The 23,025-nt window shown below is 43.7% G+C and overlaps 2 protein-coding genes across 2 annotated transcripts; one reads left to right on the top strand and one right to left on the bottom strand.

Moving 5' to 3' along the window:
* Window positions 1-6,391: 6,391 nt before the first annotated feature.
* Window positions 6,392-12,726, bottom strand: tmem154 (transmembrane protein 154). Its single transcript, XM_056281108.1, has 9 exons — window positions 12,621-12,726; window positions 11,384-11,473; window positions 11,180-11,233; window positions 10,826-10,882; window positions 10,394-10,558; window positions 10,156-10,210; window positions 7,029-7,105; window positions 6,671-6,713; window positions 6,392-6,561 (listed from the first exon to the last, which is right to left on the bottom strand). The coding sequence occupies exons 1-8, from the start codon at window positions 12,712-12,714 to the stop codon at window positions 6,682-6,684; spliced, it is 624 nt and encodes a 207-aa protein (XP_056137083.1). The 5' UTR covers window positions 12,715-12,726; the 3' UTR covers window positions 6,392-6,561; window positions 6,671-6,681.
* A 2,605-nt stretch (window positions 12,727-15,331) lies between these two features.
* tma16 (translation machinery associated 16 homolog) lies at window positions 15,332-22,613 on the top strand. The gene is made up of 7 exons (XM_056280334.1): window positions 15,332-15,401; window positions 15,502-15,605; window positions 16,399-16,436; window positions 16,559-16,643; window positions 17,761-17,909; window positions 17,989-18,031; window positions 21,877-22,613. Exons 1-7 carry the CDS (start codon window positions 15,399-15,401, stop codon window positions 22,034-22,036), a joined length of 582 nt encoding a protein of 193 aa, XP_056136309.1. The 5' UTR covers window positions 15,332-15,398; the 3' UTR covers window positions 22,037-22,613.
* The last annotated feature ends 412 nt before the right edge of the window (window positions 22,614-23,025 follow it).

Raw genomic sequence — 23,025 nt, 5'->3', positions numbered from 1 at the left:
TTCCACACTCCCCGTTAATTTGAACAGTTGACTCTAAGTATTTAAACTCATCCACCTTCGTCACCTTTACTCCTTGTATCCTCAATGTTCCGCTGTCCTCCCTCTCACTCACACATATGTATTCTGTCTTCCTCCTACTGACTTTCATTCCTCTTCTCTCCAGTGTATACTTCCACCTCTCCAGGCTCTCCTCAACCTGCCCCCCTACTCTCACTACAGATCACAATGTCATCCGCGAACATCATAGTCCATGGAGACTCCTGCCTGATCTCAGCTGTCAACCTGACCATCACCATTGCAAACAAGAAAGGGCTCAGAGCCGGTCCTTGATATAATGCCACCTCCACCTTGAACCCATCTGTCATTCCTACCACACACCTCACCACTGTCACACTTCCCTCATACACATCCTGCACCACTCCTACATACTTCTCTGCCACTCCCAACTTCCTCATACAATACCACACCTTCTCTCCCGGCATCCTGTCATATGCTTTCTCTAAATCCACAAAGACAATGCAACTCCGTCTGGCCTTCTCTATGCTTCTCCATCAACATTCTCAAAGCAAACATCCCATCTGTGGAGCTCTTTCTTGGAATGAAACCATACTGCTGCTCGCTGATCGTCACCTCTCCTCTTAACCTAGCTTCTGCTACTCTTTCCCATAACTGCATGCTGTGGCTGATCAACTTTATACCTCTATAGTTACCACAGCTCTGCACATCACCCTTATTACAGCACGGTGGCCCAGCAGTTAGCACTGTTGTCAAACAGCAAGAAGGTTCTGGGTTCGAATTCCAGACCATCCCAAAATAAAGTGGCTTTCTTTTCTTCTTCTATTCTTGAAAATCGGTACAAGTATACTTCTTCGCCACTCCTCAGGCATCGAAACTTTTCAGTGTGTTACTTAAATGCTAATCACATTGTTTATCCATGCTGGTAAAACATCATTATGACTGAGTAGGTAGCCTAGTTGACAGAGTGTCACTTTGTGCCTTTGAGATTGCTGAAAAGAAATGGACACCTAGGGCCACAAAGATAAGTGCTGCTAATTTTTACTATTATAAACTACCAAAGAAGGATTTCACAATTGCAATAATCTTCTTTTAAATTATGGTCTCCAGAAATGCAGTTGATAAAATGACAGGACTCTCAAGGGGGCTGAGGTGTGACATGAATATTCTGAGACGAGACAATAGGCCACTAGTAGGTGCTGGTGGATGCACTTTGCTTATAAACCAGGTTGGTTCAAAGCATTAACTACCACTGCAACATAGCTGCCATTTATCCAGGCTTGCTCTGGGTAACCGAGTCATCGGAGAAGTAAACCATATTTACTGAAATAAGCCTGGTGTGTGAGCTAAGTTTGGTTCATGAAATATCCCTTAGGAGTGAAAAACAAAACATTCACAAATCAGAAATCATATTGACTAAACGGCATGTTTCTGAGCATTCGCCAAAAGCCTTTTGGACTTGCACTCATCTGAAGATATACGGCAGCTGTGCACATTCATGCATAACAAGTGCACTGCTCTTGAATTTCGATCTTTCACTATTCACTATTCACTGTCTTGCACGGGACCAAGTGTGTCTATTTGGCTCCAGGGCATCAGAAAATATACAGAGTCACATTAAAGACCTAATGTCTGCAGCATACTCAGGGCCACGTATTCAGAAAAGGCAAGCAAGCATCTGCGGATCAGTCTGGATTGCTTTGCACAAGTAAAAAGCACTGTCAGCCATGATCTAGGTTTGTTTAATGATATTTCCGTGCCCTATATCCTTAGCTTTCAGGTTCGTTTGATATGCTAAATCTTCTAAAACGGGGACATTAGTATCATTGTGTGCAAGTGGATCACATTGTCCATTAGTATGATCTGCTACACTTAGCTGATGAGAAGCAGTACAAGGGCTCTTAGGTCAGGCTTAATAGTATTGTGTATTGTATCCCTCCCGTCCCCACAAACAAATTTATATAGACATGCACACATACATAATATATACACACACACACATGTACAGTTATACTCCTTTTCTCTGTCTCCTGCTGTTTGTGGTGCCCAAAGAATGCTGCAGCATGATATTTAGTAATGATAGCAGCAAATATATGAGACCATTTTGGAGTAAGGGATTGTCCATAACATCTCATCTCTTGGCAGCAAACAACCATGGCTTATTGTGGGGCTGTACAATTGAATAGATGTGGTGTGACAGCAGCAATGCCTGCAAAATAGCCGATGACACAGTCATCCCCTGAGCCACAAATGTAGAGAGGGGAAAACTGAAATAATGTCACGGTGAAAGCCGTGTCCAGAGAGAGGGACAGGGTTTGGGGAACTATTGCACCAGGATCCCTGAGTTCAACCCTGCTTTTAGTCAAAATTAAATTTGCTTTGTCAGTATGCATATAAAAATAAACATATCTGCTTTAAAAAATAAATAAATTGATTGAATTGAATGAACTTCCTTTGTTTGCAAACTGACGAGTCTACACTTTATGCATTGTATATCATTTCATACAGCATATGAATGCCATTACCTTACCTCAAGTGTCAAGCAGCCATACATAATACAGGACTCAAAGAGAAAAGAGGGTTTACACTACCAATGTGCAGACCTTCGGCTCTAGGATTGTGCATGCACAGACACATTTTGTTATTTTATGTACTTTTAAATATTTCAACTATAGTTAAGCCAGAATTAAACCTGTACGCAAATGCTGCTTCATTCACACATTAGGTCATGGCTATAAATAAATGCAACCACATGTCACAAAAATGTTGACAACTAGATGAATTCAACAGAACACGTGAATCAAAGGAGCAATCCAATGAAAAATGTTTCATGCGTTTATTGCAAAACTATATACAACATCAAATTAACAACAAATGCAACATTTCGCACACATTCGGTATGTTTTGCTAGAAATGGCAGCTTCAGCTGATAGAGGCTCATTTTATCAACTGTGCCCAGGTTCAAGACACGTGACCTTAGGTAAATGTCTTTAGTTACGTTTAAATAGAGTTTAGTTTAAAAATATAGAAATGCTTTTCTTAGAAATGGGATTTGGTTTTTTTTTTAAATGTGTTCACACATCTACAGTGCAACATTCTGTAAAATACTGACTGTCATTCTCAGAAGAGCTAAATTAAGTTCACCTCTCTAACAACTCGTTACACTCAAACCCCTTCCTGGTTGTTACCATTACATCCGACCACAGCAAACGATATTTATTAACCAATCACAGGATAGTTTGAGGTATGAAATGATAGATCCAGCCCGTTGCACTGATAAACATTACTTTTAGTGCTGTTTTAGAAACAGTGTGTAACGCATGATCCGAAGACGTACACATTCAAAATGCATGCACTGATTTGGTATCCCGGATAGCATCCGGATGTGGGCCACTTCAGGCAGTGATGCGGCACTGATGGCCTTCTTCTGGCCCTAGCAAAATGGATGTGAGCCTGAAGTGGCCCACATGTGTAATAGCAAATATGGCCCAAATATGCCAAATCAAATGTGGGCCTTTTTTGGCAAAGATGCAGTGCTCTGGGCAACATGTAATCTGGATGTGACCCTGAAGTGGCCCGTGTGGTAAATGGTGAACATGGCCCAAATATTACAAAACAAATATGGGCCACTTTTGGCAGATATGTGGCACATGCGGCATTGCTATGGCTTGGTTCTGGCCCTGATCTGGCAAACAGGAGCGGACCGCCCACGTGCCATCATTCCATGCAGTATGTGGGCCGGATGAAGCGTCGGGTGTGGGACGGGTCCGGGCCACAGCAATTTTGCTATCTGGGATGATCACTCTGACATGTCGATGGCATCTCGGTTAATTGCCAAGTAAAAATAACATTCTCCATGAAATGCTAAACCTATCACGGATCCACTTTTTTTTTTTTTTTGGCTTTTTCCCCCTTTTTCTCCCCAGTTGCACCCGGCCAATTGCCCCACTTTTCTGAGCGGTCCCAGTCGCTGCTCCACCTCCTCTGCCGATCCGGGGAGGGCTGCAGACTACATGTCTCCTCCGATACATGTGGAGTTGCCAGCCACTTCTTTTCACCTGACAGTGAGGAGTTTCACCAGGGGGACGTAGCGCGTGGGAGGATCACGCTATTCCCCCCAGTTCCCCACCCCCCCAAACAGGTGCCCCGACCGACCAGAGGAGGCACTAGTGTAGCGACTAGGACACATACTCGGATCCGGCTTCCCACTCGCAGGCACGGCCAATTGTGTCTGTAGGGATGCCTGACCAAACCAGAGGTAACACGGGGATTCGAACTGCCGATCCCTATATTGGTAGGCAACGGAATAGACCGCTACACTACCCAGACGCCCCTCACGGATCCATATTTACCTGCACAAGAGCACAGTGAGTGCTCCTCCCTGTCTACTGATGTATACCTATTCACATGATGCTGGCCAAATAACAAACTCACGGCCTAGCAGAGGTGTAAGGCTGATGAAAGACAAGAAACCAGCTTAATGAGAGTTGTTATCACAACAATTTGATGTGCAGTCAGATTCATGAAGTTACTGAGTGCTCAAAGGGTATGTGCCACGACTACGAATCTGAGGATTTGAAAATCTAAGGAAAGTCAGTGGCGGCATGTCTGTAAATCTATATATACGCTTGTGTTGTTGTTTTTGCTGTTGACTGCTTTCTGTGTTTGGTTTGGCTTTTCAGGCATTATCCATTTTTTATCTCAAACTAATTCCAAGAGACAAAACACATTCACACAGCATCATTGAATTACTGTATGACAGTTAATACAAACAGGGAATAAAAAAAAAAAAACAGGCAAAGCACAAATGAGATAATTAAGAGAAGGCACAACACTGAGTTGATGGTAATACAAAAGCTATCCATTATCTTTGCTCTTTAGGAGGAAGCAGTGGCACCCATTAAGCAATTCATTCGAGTCTAATTATAACACCACTTTCCAGAAAAGTCTTGAGGGTGAAATGAATGCCTGGGTTTATGATGCTGCAAGTATTTAACACTATCAGGAATTTGCCCTGCCACTGTATTAATCATTGGAAAAAAAAGATAATAACGTCATTTTCTCTCCTAAAGAAGTCTCTTTGTGACGTTGTCTCTCAGCAACCAAATTCGTCCGCCTTGTCCATAGTAGCATTGCTCAAATGTGAACATTTTTAAATTCAGAGTTTGGTACTATGTACCCCAGCGTCTTTGGGTAACAGTGAGTCAGTGCTCATATGGAAAATGCCCTTTGTTACCTGTAGTAAAAAGAATAACGAGAGGAGAAAGGGTAACGGTGTCCATAGTTTTCCATCGCCATGCTGCAGAACTTGCATCAGGGGGCGAGAGGAGGTCAGATACCTTCGGCGGTGCTCTCTGCAAATACAGCGCCAGTGATGATTGTCTCTGGATTATGACAGTCGAGCCGCAGTTTGTGCTGGAATTTACAATCATGCTGTTCGTTAAATCAGGTAGCCTAATATTTCTGTGTGGGGCTAATATATCTCGGCCAAGTAGCATACGGAGGAAATATACAGTGCATGATTTCACATTGTAAAGCTAAAGCAATAGTATCACTTATGCCACTGTTTTTGGTATTCTTTTTTGTCACTGAAATACCTACATATGACCCCCCCCCCCACTACCACCCTCCAACCAGTTCAGAGAGAAGCATCCCACCCTAGCTTTGCCGTGCTGTGCACAGCAATACAAATACAAGCCTGGGAAAAGGCAATGTGTGTATGACGTTATCCCACGGTTTGGGGAATGGACCTTGACCTACCCTCAAGTGAAAGGGGCCAATCTCATACCAAGTTGCGCCACACTTCCACGTCTGTCATAATTGCCAACAGATGTCTGGATGCTTTGTGCTGTAAAATATTTACCGCGGGTACCGACTAGCAGGTCAGAGTTCATCTCTCACGGTTATTCTGAGCCGCACTGCTGCAGCTCGACAGTAAACTTGTTGGGAGAGATTTAAGATTTACCAAAAGTAAATGGTCGACCTGAGGTGTGTTGGCTTCATTGTGTATGAAAGCTGGATGAAATGTGTAATTCATCAATGCCTGGATCCGAGCATGAACTAAATCCGGTGATATTTATGTCACAGGAATTTGATCGTCACGATGGTAACAGCTATTATAGTGAGTTTTTTCACTGGAAAAAAAAGTTGCTTTAAGAACTGCAGGTTCACCATGTCACTGGAACGTCTGTCTTGCTCGCTAAACATTTTCTGATGCTACGCTAGCTAGCGGCCGTGACACTGACGACACCTTGACTCATCTTGCAACGCTGTCACGCAAACTGTAAAAGCCCACAGAAGGAGGAGGGACATTGTTCACCTCTTGACCTGATGGGCCTGAGGAAAAGTGGACATATTGACTCCTCCCACATTCATTTTTCTAATGAAAAGTATGTAATTTAAAGGTATCAAATGGTGGGAGTACATCATAATAATAATAATTTTAAAAAAACTCTCCAAAAAAAAAAAGAAAAAAGAAGTACAGCTTCATCAGCCAGAAACACTGCTACATAGTATGAAGTAAATCTCCAACGGTTCCATTTGGGCCTATGAGAGATGAAATATAGTTGTGAGATCAGTGATGATGAAATGGACATGATCTGTATGTAATCATGCGCTGCACAAAAATGGAAGAGCAAGTAAAAAGAGTGCTCACCATAAATATTTTCATGTATGTTTTAAGTCCATTGAAATTCCACCTACAACAAACGAACCCAGAGAACAGTTGGGAATGATGCACCGTTTCAGAGTACATATGAAGAAGCATCCTTCAGATTGTACGCCATGTGAAATGGGCTTTTGTCACTCAAACAATAAGGTATTAAGAAACATTTTGCCCCCCCAAAGCGATCCTCTGTGTATTTAAGGATTTCCATCACATCCCATGCACGAGGTGAGTCTTTAGTAGCCTTTAACAATTACTCCATTGGTGACATCCGCAGAAACAGACGTGTCAACGTCTCACATCAATGCAATAAATCACCTGTGACGTAGTTAAACTTTTACAAACCCACCATCTCTGTTCATCCATTGATCCAGCTCATCCATCTCTAGCTCCAGGACCGAGGGGACATCTTCCTCAAACATCGGCCTTGAGGAAACAAAGTGACGTTACTATTCGGGTAAGGGAAAGCAGCAGGGCGCAGATACAGAAGGCGGACAAACAAGGGCCAAAATATGACAAATACTGTAAATCCCCTGTACAGGGAGCATGCGACGACTATTTATGTGCACGTGGGCTAACAAAGGAAAGAAAGAAAGAACAAAAAAGGACAGTAGGGTTTTTTTTGCTAACGTTACGTAGGCTGTACAGATTCTGAAAAGCTGACAAGGTCAGAGGAAACGTTATTGTGCTGATTTTGATCCCCGTGGCCTGGTGACGGGTTGTAAAACTTCAGCTGTATTATTGTGAACAGGCTGCAGATGGTACTGTGGTGCCTTTTGTCTGCTTCACAGGGACCATCTGGCTGTCAGGTAGTCAGTCACAGCCATCATTAACTAACTGCAAGTACTGACTGTCCAAAATAACAACAATAAACAAACAAACAGGCCATGAAGTTAGTCAGTGGGTATAAGCCCTTTCTGTCGTTTGCAGTAGTTTTCTGTTTTCACAGCAGTTTGCAATAAAGCACAGTGTGCGACGTCTCAGAGAAACAGGTCTCTGGGTGGCTTTTTACAGTAGACACACAGATGACTTGGGGAGTTCGGTCTACATGTAAAGCAGCCGACGTCATCACAGAATTTACTTCAGGCTCGCATCCATGTTGTCAGGGCCAGAGGAAGGCCACCAGGGCCGCATCGCTGCCTGAAGTGGCCCACATCCGGATGCTATCTGGGGCCCGTCTGAGACCAACTACATGAACAAACTCTAATTCAGCATTTACGCCAGGCAGTCTACTGCTGCACGACTAATCTAACCGCGATCGCGATGTCAAGTCTGCGCAATCACGTAACCGCAAAAGGCTGCGGTTTAATTAAGTAATGAATTGCGGGCCGCTCTGATGGCCGAGCGGAATAAACCGCCGTTCTTGCAACCCGCTCGTCACGTGGCTGGGGGGGGGGGTCGTATCCCAGACTCGCCGTAACCGGTCGCGGCCAGAGCGTCCACGGGGTAAGGCATTCATTAGGCCACCCTTACCCGAGGGATAGTGGGTGTAGATCGGTGTAGTGTTCGGGAATTCGTCGTTCTCCAGCGACCCCTCTGGCCCACCCGGGCGCCTGCAGCCAAGCAACGGAAAGCATACTCCCTACGCCTCCTTCGCGGCCTGAGAGTAACGCAACCCATGCGAGGCTTCGGCGTGTAAAATGGCGAGAGCAGCCGACATGAGTCTGAAGGAAGCTGGTGTTACGGCTATCTCCTTCCTGTGGAAACGCGAGCCAGGGGAGTTATTCGACAAAAGTTCCGGCCGTATGCCATTGGGTTAATTGGGTGGGATAAGGGGGAAAACTAGTGTAAACTACTAATAAGACACGTTAGCCTATAGTTAACGGGTCTGACCCTTTAGCCGAGCGGTTAGTGACGTCGCCTTGTGGTGCAGTACACCTCGTATCGAATCCCGCACCGGGCAAGAAAATAACCGGTTTCATTGGTGGCAGCGGTGGGATCCGGAAGTGTGCAGATCCTCAAAAGTCTCTTCGGAGCGCGGAAAGACAAAGTCTGCATATCTACGCCCATAATTAAGAACTGACCAATCAGTCTCTGCTTCGGCAGTGACGTAGGTGCGGTCTACGGTCACATGACTGTCCGGCCTGCCGTGTGCAGGGCGGAGCGAAGGAAAAAATGGATACCGATGACGACGAGAGGTAAACGCCGACGAACTGGTGGCAAAAAAAAAACAAAAACGCGACTTCTGTTACATGGCGATATTTTAGATTCAAGCTCAGCGTAAAACATAATCGCGATATTGTCCACAATAATCGCAATGGGCCCTTTTCACCAACTCGCGCAGCACTACCAGGTGCTATATTGTAACGTGCATGGATAAGAAGACACGCTGGCCGCTAGCCGGCGGGTCTGAGCCATTAGTCTAGCGGTTAACGATGTCTCCTGCGGCGCGGGCGATACGGGTTCGCGCCGCGGCAGTTACCGTGGTTGCGTTGTCCCCCGAATTTCCTACAACATTTTGTTATTCGGTTGTAGTTATCTTACGCCACTGTTGTGTGGCCAGTCAGCAGACAGATATGTGTGCGATTGTGATATTCACTTGGGAAGCAAAGCCGGAGGATGATGTATGGCATGGTTTTTCAGCCTGAAAAACGCCCATTTGGGGCTGGAGGGCGAGATGGGAGGAGGAGGAGGAGGCGCGCCTCTAAAACTGGAAGCGTCGCTCCCTTTAGGGTTTAATTACTCTTAAAGTGTGATTTGGAGCTAAGGTCATCTTTTTTTTTTGACCCCCCCCTTTTTTTCCTCCCCAATTGTATCCGGCCAATTACCCCACTCTTCCGAGCCGCCCCGGTCTCTGCTCTACCCCCTCTTCCGCTGCAGACTACCTACTCCAATACATGAGGAGGTGTCATGTCAGGTCCAATACATGAGGAGGTGTCATGTCACTTCGTGAAAAGAAGCCAGACGCACCTGACTGAGGAGTTTCGCCAGGGGGACGTGGTGCGTGGGAGGCTTACACTGCCCCCCCCCCGAAACAGGCGCCGCGACCGACCAGAGGAGGCGCTAGTGAAGCGACCAGGATACATACGCACATCCGGCTTCCCACCTGCAGACGCCTTGTTTTTTTTCCGAACCGCATTCCGGGAACTCTGCCTCTGATTGGCTAGCACTCGTTGCCTCCGTTGATTAGGCTGGTTAAGGATAGGGTTAGGGTGGGGTTAGGGTGGGGTTAGGGATAGGGTTAGCCAATCAGAGATAGAGTAGGGGGCGGGTCTTCCCGGGATCCAGGTGGGAAAAATAATAACGCCCCGCAGAGACGACCCATTGGGTTTGTAGGGACGCCGACCAAGCCGGAGGTAACTCGGGGATTTGAACCGCCGATCTCCGTGTTGGTAGGCAAAGCAATAGACCGCTACGCTACCCGGACGTCCACTCCACCCCCCCCCCACAAGTCATTATTCAATTAGCTGATTCAGCATCAGCCAGCATGCCCTTAAATCAGCAACAGAGTCCAAGTTAACTGATCTAGTGCTTACATTGGTACCCTTTCAGTGCTGCCGTCATCCAAATATGGGTCTTTTTGTCTTGCATCTACAAAGGGGGGGAAAATGGTATACGTTCATTCATTCTTTCCAACACCTTACATAATCACACATATCAGTTATCAAACATTTGCCCAAGCCATAAAAAAACCATATCGTAGGGATTTTAAAGTCAGGCTTTCATCAGTTTTGCCCATTGTGATGAGAGGCCTTCCCGTCATGACGGACGTACCAGCATCGCTCAGCTTTCGGTTCCACCTACGGCTGATTATGATACCGCCTACGACCATTGCGATGATCACAACCACCAGCACAACAGGGACCAGAACGATGATGGGGTTCAAACTCTCCTCCTCTGGTGTGGAGTCTGGGTCTTCGGGAAATGTCATTGTTGGATCTGCAAGATAACCAACCAGAGCGAAGCAGCCAGTTACTCTCGGTCCAGTCGTTGACAAGGCAGAAGTCCTTTTCGTTGTGCCCCTGTCTTCGGGGTGTCTGTACTATATCGTGCAAATATGGATTCAAAAATGATTTGCAGCAAAAACAATCTGCTTTTATCTTTTCGGCTAGCCAGATTATTACTACTGCGTTAAAGTAGAAAACAATAGCGTTATTCAAACATAAGATGAACACCGTGGAGTTACATTAGGCCACCGTGACATACCCGGCCCTTCGACGACAAGTGGAGTCTCCTCTGCGGAGCCATGATCTTCAGTATTATCTTCAAATGAAATTAATAGATTAGACTCATTAGATGCTTTAAGGAAAAACTAATTAACTTGATTTAAAAAAAAACTTATTTTGTGGCAAGGTTATAAAAAGTGAACAAGGCCACGGGTACTTTCACGCTACACGTCGTGTGGCCTGTACCTCAGTGCCCCCACCACAAAAGCTGAGTAATGTGACAAAATGTGGAGATATTAAACATGCATCCTCTCAACGTGGAATTGGCTGACTCCAAAAACAGCATTGTGCAGTATATCTGCCAGTGTGAGCTCAGCAGGACATACAGCGGTACCTTGTGTGGTGAAAGCGTAAGGTGTCGAAGTGGCATCACTAGTAGTAGGACGTGCTACGGGTACAGAAAGAAATATTGTTAGGCCAGATCGTGAGCACAAGACTCATCACTGGGTCCCACAGTAACAAATCATGCACCAGTCGCTTCTCATCATACTGGCTGGGGGTGGGAAAAAAAGAGGTTTACTAAGATAGTAAATCTTACCTGAGAAAAACGGTTCACCATCAGTTAGCGATTCCCAATCGGTTGGCTCCTCATCCACCGCTTCAGCGTAATCCTCAGACTGGCACAACACTGCAATTCAACAATCTTTTCAATTTAATGTCAAGCAACAGGTCTCTCTCTCTCTCTCTCTCTCTCTCTCTCTCTCTCTCTCTCTCTCTCTCTCTCTCTCTCTCTCTCTCTCTCTCTCTCTCTCTCTCTCTCTCTCTCTCTCTCTCTCTCTCTCTCTCTCTGTCTGTCTGTCTGTCTGTCTCTTGCTCTCTCTCTCTCTTTCTCCAAGAAGTGACTTATAAACTCGTTAAATGTTATACAAATGAAGGAAAAGTGCCGCTCGTCCGGGCCTATAGGATGCCAGCTTCTCAACGAAGCGTCCAAGTGGGGAAAAAGCAAACACGAATACTGTCTCAACGACGAAGAGCAAACGGCTCAGTGTCAGGCCAAACACGAGGTTTGATTTGCGTACATATCATTTTAATTATCCTTGCTAAAACCAAGTTTTGTCAAATCAAATAAATAAATGAATAAATAGCCTTTTTATATTGGCTAGTACATTGTGCATTGAGATTCTTAGCAAATCGTCCAATGTTTTCACTGCTACTGCTGTGTCATATGAGAATAAAATGAATTGCAAATGAAAGTAAATGCATCCAATTCATTATTTTGCTAACTAATAAGGGACTATCAAGTTCAGGTAACCTATGAGTTGTTGCTACTTTTATAACTGGGCAACTATTTCCACCACTCAGTCTCAACAGCATTGTAAAATGGCCAGAAGCAGTTGTAGTACAAGTGTAACCTTAACAAAACTCTATTCAAAAAGAAAGATTCGTTTACATGTGTCAAAGGAAATTTAGTTTCAAAACTTAACTCAGCTTCGGCAAACCCTCAGCTGAAGAGAGCCATAAGCATACAGGAAAACGTTTCTCAAGAGTGTTTAGGTTTTGTAAGCTACACAAAGCCCCGCTACAAACACAACATCAGCAGCAATGTAGGTTGTCGTAAAGTCACCGGTCATCGCTCGCGACTTATTAGCCATCGTTACTCCAAATACTCAAACAAAAGCTCAGATTTCAAGTCATCAAGTCAAAGGAACAGAGTGAAACCCATGAGGTACACGTCAAGAAGAGACACGAGGAAGTTCAGAGTCAGCTCAGATTTTTTTTTTTTGAATCGGTGGGTAGAAAAAAAACACAAAAAAAACCAGTCCCTCCATCCTTACCTGTCCTGGAAACACTGGCCAATAGCACCACAAACAGCAGAGGGGTCATTTCCCAGAGATATCCCTTCATATTACAGGGCATGAAGGCAGACATACTGCCATTGTGTGCCTGCTTCCTTTTTTACTGTCACGGCATCATACTTCCTGATTTGCCTTTGACTCACCTACACACACACACACACTCAAGAAAAAAGAAGAAAAAAAAGAAGAAAAAAAAAAACACCACACGACGCATGCACACACACACACACACACACACACACCCAAAGATTCCACTAAATGACTCTCTCAGATGTGATGCAATCAATGTGTGCTTGTAGCCACAAGCCTGACAGCCTCCCAGCCTCTTCAGAATCACATTCCTCCTGGTCAGGTATGCAGTCCAACAGAGTGTGAGAAAACCTGAGCAAACTTAGCGAATGGGAAAGCATTTGCCAGAGCTCAGTCCCAGCGAGAACACTATCTGTTTAGAAATCTTTTTTTTTCTTTTTTTTTTTTTTAATGAGAATCTGGTGACCTTACCATAGCTGTAACTAACAGTACTCCGAGACTGTGTGGTGCCCTGACATGGATTTATTCCACATATAACAAGTTAGCCTTTCTGCTAATATAATGAAGGAAGGAAGCATCTTTAGTTATATTCTCACTATTGCCGCCTTCTGTAGTCTGTGGCTGCAGGCCCTCTGCAAAAAGGTTCTGCAACACCCAACAGTCATAATTCCTGCCAAGTACAGCCATTGCGGCAGGTTTCAACATGTTGTCAGTCATGAATCATGTTTCCCTGACCTGTAGTTCCATGTAAAATCATCTCACAGCCTTTAAACGTATCCAAGTGTGATATGGTGAGGGCTAGGCCAAATTAGTGTGGTTTACCTACAGGTGAAAAGTTACACCCCCAATGTACCAGTTAATTTGAATGACAAATACCAGAAAAGTCTTCAGAAAGGAAGTTGGTGATCACAACTTTTAAGCAAGGTTCTGAAAGTAAGAGCGACCAAAAACACTGTAGTTTTTCAACTTTTTGCCTAGTTTTTTCCTCATCTCCGCTCAGCAAATCAATGCTGCCATGCTATCCTTATATCTCATCGTCACTGTCGTTTTAACATCCAGATTACAAGAGCCTACATAGGACCTTAACAACAAAGTCACTTTCTATCCAAATAATTCTTAGATTATAGAGCTAAATCTGTGAGCTGTCTGCCCTTTTCTGTTCCAGCTGGAGTATTGAACAATATTTCTGGAAAAAACATGTCTTTAACTAAACAACCTAACTCAGTAGGCTAGATAGACTGTAGCCTCCCCAATAGCCAAAAGCCATATTTCACAAAAATCAGTTTGAATGTTAATGCGACCATTGTTTTGTTTTTTTTTTACTTATGTTTAACTCAGTTATCAATAGAATATATGATTCTATGTATAGTGGAGAAAATCTTATTTTGGAATTAAACTCCTTCGTTCATATTGGTTCAAGATATATTATAATTGCACTAATGATGTAGATTAAATAATTAGATAAGATCAGTCTATTTCTGTCTAAAGTTAAACAGGATCTGTAGTGTTTTGTACACTTCTTCACTTCTTATATGATTGATTTTATATATATATTTTTTTTTTTTAAACAATAGTTCTGGCACAGCTGTGTGCCAGAATTATTGTGGGAGGAAACCCACGCAGAGAACATGCAAACCACACAGAGGACGACCCGGGATGACCCCCAAAGTTGGACTACCCCGGGGCTCGAACCCAGGACCTTCTTGCTGTGAGGCGACCGCGCTAACCACTGCATCACCCAATACTATAGATAGATAGATAGATAGATAGATAGATAGATAGATAGATAGATAGATAGATAGATAGATAGATAGATAGATAGATAGATAGATAGATAGATAGATAGATAGATAGATAGATAGATAGATAGATAGATAGATAGATAGATAGATAGATAGAATTACAGGCCTATGCATGCAAAAGTTGGTTTTCCTGACTGAACTTTCACTAAAGCTCCATTCCCTGCAGGACTGCCTCGGAGTCCCGCCTCTTTCCTTTCAATGTGCACCATAAAAACAACCAGGATAGACTGTACAAACACAATTGTTTCGTTTGCCGGATCGGTTTTCACACAGGAATTTGAACTAACATCTTATTTACAGTGAAACAACAAACACAAAATCTAAGAAACGTTTGGGCGCTACAGTGGTTAGCGCTGTCGCCTCACAGCAAGAAGGTCATGGTTTCGAACCCTGGGGTTGTCCAACCCTCGGGGTCATCCCAGGTCGTCCTCTGTGTGGAGTTTGCATGTTCTCCCCATGTCTGCGTGGGTTTTCCCCGGCTGCTCCGGTTTCCCCCACCATCAAAAAGACATGCATGTCAGGGTTAATACTGCTGTCTGTGCCCCTGACCGAGGCATGGCAAGACGAGCTGGAGTTGGTCCCCGGGCGCTGCACGGCGGCTGCCCGCTGCTCCTAGCTGCACGGCTAGCACGGGCTAAATGCAGAGCCTAATTTCCCCACAGGGATCACTCAAGTATCTCAGAGATGCGCTTGCCAGCACGCAAACTTTTCACCTTAGTCCCACACAAGTACAGAGAATCACACATATCAGTTATCATACAGCGATAAAGCAAGGACACTGCAGAACCTAGGCGCACGGCGGAAGCCGGAACTACTCACAACACCCTCAACGGTGTCGGACGTAGTTGGACGACGGACCGGCGTAGTTCCGCTGAAATTAACAACAACGGAGTACACGTGCGTTCAGAGCGCTATCAGTGTTGAAATGGTAAAGTAAAAAATATGACAGCTTATTATTGTTATTATTATTAGTAGTATTCGTTGCAAAAGTGCAGTAGACGAACATAACACATCTTCATATATTTCAGCCAAAGGCACAGAAAAGAAAGGCTCCGGAGAAGGTCGTCCATCCGTACAGTCGGAAAGCGGCCTACCTCGCCCGAGAGGAGATCCGACTGGGGAAAAAAGCCAGGTGAGGGGCCATCTCCAGCTAATCTGCTCATATAGGCCCGATGGTCGTCGCAACATGCTCAGTTATTATCAGTGTTGCGTCAAATAAATTTACTGCACATTGCGAAACGTAACTATTCTGTAATAAAGCGAACTTAAGTACCGAAAGGCAGCAGGAGTTGGTAGGGGGACAAATCTGATGGTAAACCATGTAACTAGTACACAAGTTACGTTCAGTCGCATTAAACGTGTAGAGAGATACACATATTTGAAACTGATTCTAAGAGCTGGCTTCTCGGGAAATTTGAATTGTTTATTTTATAACTCAAATGAAACCCATCCCCTGACACGTCTGTCCCGAAATGAGCAAATGTAGTCGCTATCTCAACTTCCCGTCGACACTTGTACACTCAACCAGATAACGTATCGATCATTATTGTTAGGCGACTGACACGGACTGAATTCACAACACGGTTAATGCACAAATCCAAAAACCGAATCTGCTTCACACCATTACACAGAGGATTTACTGTCATACATGTTTCGTGTGTAGAAGAGCAATGGTCAGAAAAGTAATAGAAAAAAGAAATGCAGTGCTGACCATGTTTTATGGGGACGACATTGCATTGTATTACCCATACAAGATGGCTTAAAGGAATTCTCTACTAAAAACATACCTTTTTTTTAATTTACCACAATGCACTGCCAACTATCCACCAAGCTATCTTCTGATGCTTACCGTTTCAGTCCACAGTGGTAGCACTACAGGCTCAGGCCGGTTGTTATGCAAACCAATAATTTGTCTGATGTTGCAGGCAAAAGAATGAGAAAGCTTCACGTCTTAACATCATTGGTGAGTTGGTTTTATCTCTTGTTTCCCAAATTTGCCTTACATCTTTGACATTAACTGGCTTGTTGATATGAGGGTACTTCCCATTAAAGTCTCTCTTGCCCTTTGTGTATGTTTGCGTGTAGGTGAGAAGCTGTTATGGTTCCAGGGGCAGTTGGATCCAACAAAGACAGCATACACTCAAAAAGATGCATGTGACATCATTGAAAGGTGATGAACAAATTCTTAGTTTTGTGATGCTCTTTTTTTTTCTTTTTTTTTACATTATCATTACTTGTGTAGTTTTACTTCATTTTAAGACATACAATTTCAAGTTTCAATTTTCTTAACAGTTTCTTTTCACGTTAAATTTGTGGCCAATGCAAATAAATCTTATTTTGACAGCATTCTAAATGTCTGGTCCATTTATCTAAAGTTTTGGCTCATGTTCGGAGTAGGAAAGAATGGCAGCCAACAGATAGCCACATGTTTGCATTTTCACCTCATAAAGTGATACAGGGAATGTTAATTGAACATTGGTTTAAAAGAAGACAACTGTCTTCATCTGCCCAGGTAGGAAAATCACAGAAAGTTGAGTCGGTTCATTTGGACACATCATTTATTGAGAGAAACATTTCATCACTCATCTGGTGTGATGAGTGATGAAATGTCTTGATCGTTTTCCCACATTAGTGAATAATCATGCTTAAGAATTAAAATGCTAATTGAAGCTCAAAAATATATCCGTGTTCCTTACTTTCCATTGCTTGCCTGTTTAAGACAATAGCTAAATTACAATTATCCCAGTTACGAATGATTTTGCAATTACCCACACTAGTTGGTATTATTTGACAGAACTTCCCCAGTAGAAGAATGTTACACAAGATTTTACATCTTCAGCATAACAGCCAAATGCAAAAAAAGCAGAGTAGTTCAAAGAGAAAGTAGGAAGTTGTAGTCACTGTAGCAAATTGATTATGCCAACTATCATGTAAAAGACCTTTTCGAACAGATACTACATTATTAGTAATTTAACTCCAGGTTTGTGGTTTATAATATGGTAGTGAAGAATTTACTGACATAATAGCACTTGAATCTGTTTCATTTTGAATGGATTTCTGGGACTTGCTTAAACACTGTTGCAAACACCGTTCCACATATCAAGAAAAATGGATTTCATGCCCTTTCTGAAATGTTCCCGATTGATTTTATTCTGCTGACAATTTTCAGTGTTTTGGATTTCCTAAATAGCAAACATTGAAAATTTCCCCTAAATTTAAGAATCACATTGTGTAACACATTGAAATATTGTAAAATGTTTAGAACTTTCATGTGTGTGTGTGTCCAGGTACCTTAAAAGATTTGATTGTGAGCTGGAGCAAATTGAGTTGGTGAATGGAATCAAGGGTCGGCAAGGTCGTCTCCATGCTGCGAGAGAGACTGTCATACAACAGACCATAGAGCGAGAGCGGGCACAGTATGAAGGCAGTGGGATTGGTGAGTTTCTCGCTCACTCAACATACCAGTGTAAAATTAAGCCATGATACTCTGTTTGATTTTTATTTCCTCTTTACAGAGATCCCAGATATCATCAATTCAAAGAATCTCAAGACGTTCAGGTTAGTTGACAGGATCTATATGTCCCAGGTTCAGCCAGAATCTTGATATCACAATGCGTCAATGCACAATGTAGTGAACATTCAGTGATTATCTAGCTTGAAAGTATTGAGCTAGAATGTGACTGTTTAAAGAAGGAAACAAAGAATAAGAAGCTGATATGGTTTTTGACAGTATTTTCCTCTGATTTCTGGTGTCCTCATGATAGTTCCTCCAAAAATTAATTTAGAAAGATCGAAAAGTATAATTTTTAAATAAAAAATGTAAGACGGAGTGACAAGAAGAGAGAGAGAAAAAGTTTCCTTTAAAATGCCTGGACATATTGGAACTTAATCACAGAAAGTTGAATCAGTTCATCTGGACACAGTGTTTATTGAGAGAAACATTTCATCACTCATCTTAGTGACCTCTTCAGTCTTAACTGACTGCAGGTATGCCCACCCTTATAAACAATACAGTGGCATAACGACTGAAAACGACGATCGGTTTCATATGCAATTACCGTGACCATTAACTAGAGTTTCAATGGCAATGTGTACTATTCACAGTGGATTGGGGAATGGTTGCAATCACAGCATTGTAAGATGGCGACTGATGTACCCTTAGTCCCCCCTCGGTTCAGAGATGGTCATTCCCTCTTCACATAGATGGCCTCTTTGAATCGCCATTCAAACCAAGGATGTGCACATCCTCATCCTTGAAAGAGTGGCCACTGGCCTGTAGATAGGTGTAGACTGTGGTGTCCTGGCCTGATGCGTTAGCTCCTCTGTGTTGTGCCATCCTCTTGGCCAGTCTCTGTTTAGTTTCCCTGATGTACAAGTCATGGCAGTCCTCCTGGCCCTTACCAGCGTACACTTTATTCGGGGGTACACGTAACTTTTTTGGTCTGGTTCTCAAGGGAGCACCTGCAGATGTTGCTTGTTGCTCGGTCTATGGTTATCCTACAAGCTGTCATCATCACTACCCTCCTGACTGCTCTCATCACTGTCTTCCTCTCTTTCAAACATGGCAGATGAAGATATAGGCCTACTTCTTTCTCCCTAGTTGAGTCTGCGATTAGCTGTCTGCATCCATAAGTCAACAGCTGGCTTCGGATCACAAGTCTCTGTTGTCATCTTAGACAAGTGGATGTGCATCAGGGATGAGAGGCGAGAGTCTGATAGGCGGGGTCCGTACTTGTTTTTTATTATGTTGAGACATGAAAATCCCCTCTCACATGCAGCACTGCTCAAGGGCAGTGTAAGGGACAACAGAAGGACTTTATGAATGTTGGAGTAACTATCTGGATTACTTATCTTCACTGTGTTGACCAAGTCATACACAGAGGAGGCTGCCAAACGTTTTCCTGCTTGCTTTAAACGCATCCATTCTCTTACAGTGGAGTCTCTGTCAACAGACAAGCTGGCCTCATATTTCTGGAGGAAGTTAGTAAGTGTTATGTTGCCAAAACTGTGGCGGTCTTGCATTTCTTGAGGCCAAGTTGAATGATCAAAAATTAAAAATGGATCACATGATTAAGGGATTCATATCTGCTTTCAAACTCTTGAATTAGATCTCGCAATACATCAGCCTTGTCCCTGTCAGCATCAGCATTAAAACAGTCTCTTTCCTGTACTTTCCTTCACTGCCAACCAATAGTGTCAGCTGTCCAGCAGCTACCATGAGCTCATCTTTGCATTCACCAATAGCCAATTTACCTTGCTGGAACCTGAGGGAGGTGAACTATAAAACGTTTCCAGTGTCAAGCATGTTGGCCAGGAAACACTGAAAACGCTCTGTGCAGATATGTTTTAGGTCACTCGCATCACTTGTAGCCACTTGAATTTGAATGGCAGGTAATAGCCTCCATATTTTCAACAGTCTCTTGCCTCCATGCAGACCATCTGATGTTGTGAAACTTTCCTAGTTTCACAAAGGCAATGCCATTCTCAGCACATACATTCTTTAGTTGTTCTGTTCTTTTGCGCCCCCTCTCTAAATAAAAGCTCAGCAACTTAAATTAAATGTCTCACAGTATGGTACCACGCGATCAGCTGACTTTGTGCAGTTCTCGAGGGTGTGGGCAGTACACAGACTATGCACAAGGGAATCCCTGATCGCCACTATCTGACACAATTTGGGAACGACCCCATTGTAAACTCCCAACGTTGACTGCTGCTCCGTCTTTACACACCGAGACCAACTTCGTCTTCTACTGATCCCCTAAACCACAAGTATGGAAGAGCTGCTGTGGTCCGTTCACTGTGTCCTGTGCCGCTCGGTTCACACCCAAACTAATTAATCCAAGGAAATCTGAGGTAAACTGTCCGTAGCTAGACACTGCTCCACTTGTGTTGTGTCATTGATCCATCAAAGAGCACGCCCCAAAATTCAGCTGCCTTCAGTTTTCCACTCAGTTCTAAACTGACTTCTCGTGAATGATGTGCACTCCCGAGTCCCGACATGAACTCCAAGCCTCTTGAAAAGCGCAACATCCTCCTCATAGGAACGTATCGGGCGTGCATGTTTCGCTTTGTGAAAGGCCAGCAGAAAAGTATTACACATGGTTGACACTGTTCTTCATTCAGTTTGTCCTGCAACGTGGCAAGAGGGAGGGCGAGTGGATTTCGGATCCTGGATCTGATCCTGGCTGCACCCGTTATCAATAGTTTGCACTATGTTCATGTGCTCTTTGCTCTTCTCGTGCTTTTCAAAAGCTGGACTTGAATTTTTTGTCCCAGTGTAAAAGGCGCTGCTTTTATCCGCGAGATTGGGATTTTCATGGCATATTTTGCACCACATCTCTGTGCGGTCCTCATCTGTTTGGAGCCAGGCTACTCCCTGCAGCCACTTTTCAGCGAATACACGTTTTTTTATGTACAAGTTCAGTCTGGCATTTCTTTGGAGGTGGTGCAACACCAAAGTAATTACTTAATGTAGCTTGCTTCTGGGACATTTTGATGAATGGACGAAAATCCTAAAACCAGAGAAAAATGTAACGTTAAGCTAGTTGTAATGTACGCTAACTATTTGCTGGAGCTCAAGGTTTAACAGTTAACCTTGCCAACTTGGAAAAAACTACACCCACTTAATCAAGAACGAAGGCTAAAAGTTGCTTGATTAACAACTGATTATTCAATTTGACACATTTGTCATAATAACTTTCTTACCAGTGATATATGGAGAAAATCCTGTTGTTTCAGTAAGTAACTGTGTCCCAAAAATGTTGGTACGCGAAAGCGCCTCTTTTCGTATCATCTGCTGCGCATCATTCATTTTGACCGCGCATGTGCACCAGTGTTGTGCACCTCTGACTAGATCACTCTGTTTATGCCAGGGGACCCGATCCTTGGGGTGGACCGCTTTCTGGCACAGCGTGTTTCGGGATTTGAAAGCAACTGAGACACGGTGTTTGGAAAATAAAGCGTTTCAGCTGTTCCGAAACTCCCGCCACATACGGAGTCACCACTGGTTCACGCTTAGGCGGCTGTCGTCCTTCTCCTGTCTTCGATTGGCTGGTGCAGCGTTCGGGCGTCTTCCTGGCTTTGACAAACGCCCCGTTAGGATAACCACACTTAACCAGGGCCTGTTTAATGTGATCGGTCGTTGTGCCACTGTGTTAAGGGTGGGGATGCCTGCAGTCAGCTGAGACGGAAGAGGTCACTTAGATGATGATGAAACGTTTCTCTCAATAAACGTTGTGTCCAGATTCACCTTTCTGTGATTTCCTTACCTGGATTATTGAGCACGCATAAAGACACTGGAACTTAGTCATTGTTAATGGTTGACCCGGTGGATATAAATTGTATTGCCTTGCTTCATGACGACATATGTGTCTAACATGGACACCATTTGATTTGTTCGACAGAGAATGGACCGGCGATCTGAAGAAGCTTCCCAATATTAAAATGCGAAAGGTGTCACACAAAAAGGGATTGGACACAAAGACAGAAGTTGAAGATAAAAATGAGTCAGCAGAGGACGACGACCAAGAGGCAGACGCGGCACTGACATCAGACTCCAGTTGAAACCAATGGCCTGATGCTAAAGCATGGGGTCAGCCATCCCACTTGGGGACAAAGTAAAACCAGCAGCCTGTAGAACTGTTTCATATGTGGAACTGAACGACAATGGACCGCTCCAAGAGCTGTTTTTATCGACCCCCCCCCCCCAAAAAACCACAGCGTGTCCATGGCATGCTTCCCAGCAGGTGTAGCGATTCGTTGGAAAGATGAATTCTCTTCGGGGCTTTGGTCGGCACATGGTTTGCTTTTGTGAGCCGACTGCTGCTCGTCCAACACCGTCCCGATGTTGGCAACACGACACAAACTTCAGGGACAACTGTAAATAAAACAGTCTGGTTCCCCGATTGTCTCATGCCTTATCGCACAATAACTTGACACAAGTATACGGAGGGGGTCTACATCCAGCATTTATTACATTGTGTCATGTGACGTACTAGTTTCAGTCACAAAAAGGAATAGAAAAATGATAATGAATAACATTGAAACCTCAATAAAACAACATTTTTTGAAGTGATAAATTGGTAAAATGCAACCAAATTAAAGACATAGAAAAGAGGACAAGTGTAAACAACTGTCTCCACCAGCACACCTCGTGATAATCACTGACACAGTGCCAATTCAAATCAAGATCAATGCTTAAAGCACTGAGGACAAGAATGTCCTAAATAAATAAATAAATAGCTGAGAGAACCGGGCCGTGTGATGCTGCATACGCTAATGTTACGTGTAACAGGGCCTCTTGCATTTCTGTTAATATGATTGTCCCCAAGATGATAAATTAGTTCTTCGACTTTTTTTTTTTTAACACATTTTATAAATGTGTGAGACTGGGCTACCAAGATGTCTGTAATAACCACTGCTCTAATCAGTTTATGACTTTTACATCTCGCTGCGTCTTACTCTGGTGTGTAAAACGCTGACTGTCTAGGAAGAGAGCAAGTATTAACATCTATTGGGTGTAAAACACCTCGGACCCGCAGCAGTGCAGCCCC

The sequence above is a fragment of the Lampris incognitus genome, chromosome 5 (genome assembly GCF_029633865.1).
Source record: "Lampris incognitus isolate fLamInc1 chromosome 5, fLamInc1.hap2, whole genome shotgun sequence".
In the NCBI taxonomy this organism is placed as follows: Eukaryota; Metazoa; Chordata; class Actinopteri; order Lampriformes; family Lampridae; genus Lampris; species Lampris incognitus.
This window is presented reverse-complemented; position numbering and strand designations above follow the sequence as displayed.

Excerpts from the sequence above, each read along its gene's own strand:
- tmem154 (XM_056281108.1), bottom strand. The coding sequence starts at position 12,714 with ATGTCTGCCTTCATGCCCTGTAATATGAAGGGATATCTCTGGGAAATG. Across the intron at positions 11,234-11,383 it reads TGGTGAACCGTTTTTCTCAG|CACGTCCTACTACTAGTGAT; the intron begins GTAAGATTTACT and ends CTGTACCCGTAG. Across the intron at positions 10,211-10,393 it reads CCGAAAGCTGAGCGATGCTG|ATGCAAGACAAAAAGACCCA; the intron begins GTACGTCCGTCA and ends CCCCCTTTGTAG.
- tma16 (XM_056280334.1), top strand. Across the intron at positions 16,644-17,760 it reads GCATGTGACATCATTGAAAG|GTACCTTAAAAGATTTGATT; the intron begins GTGATGAACAAA and ends GTGTGTGTCCAG. Across the intron at positions 18,032-21,876 it reads AAGAATCTCAAGACGTTCAG|AGAATGGACCGGCGATCTGA; the intron begins GTTAGTTGACAG and ends TTTGTTCGACAG.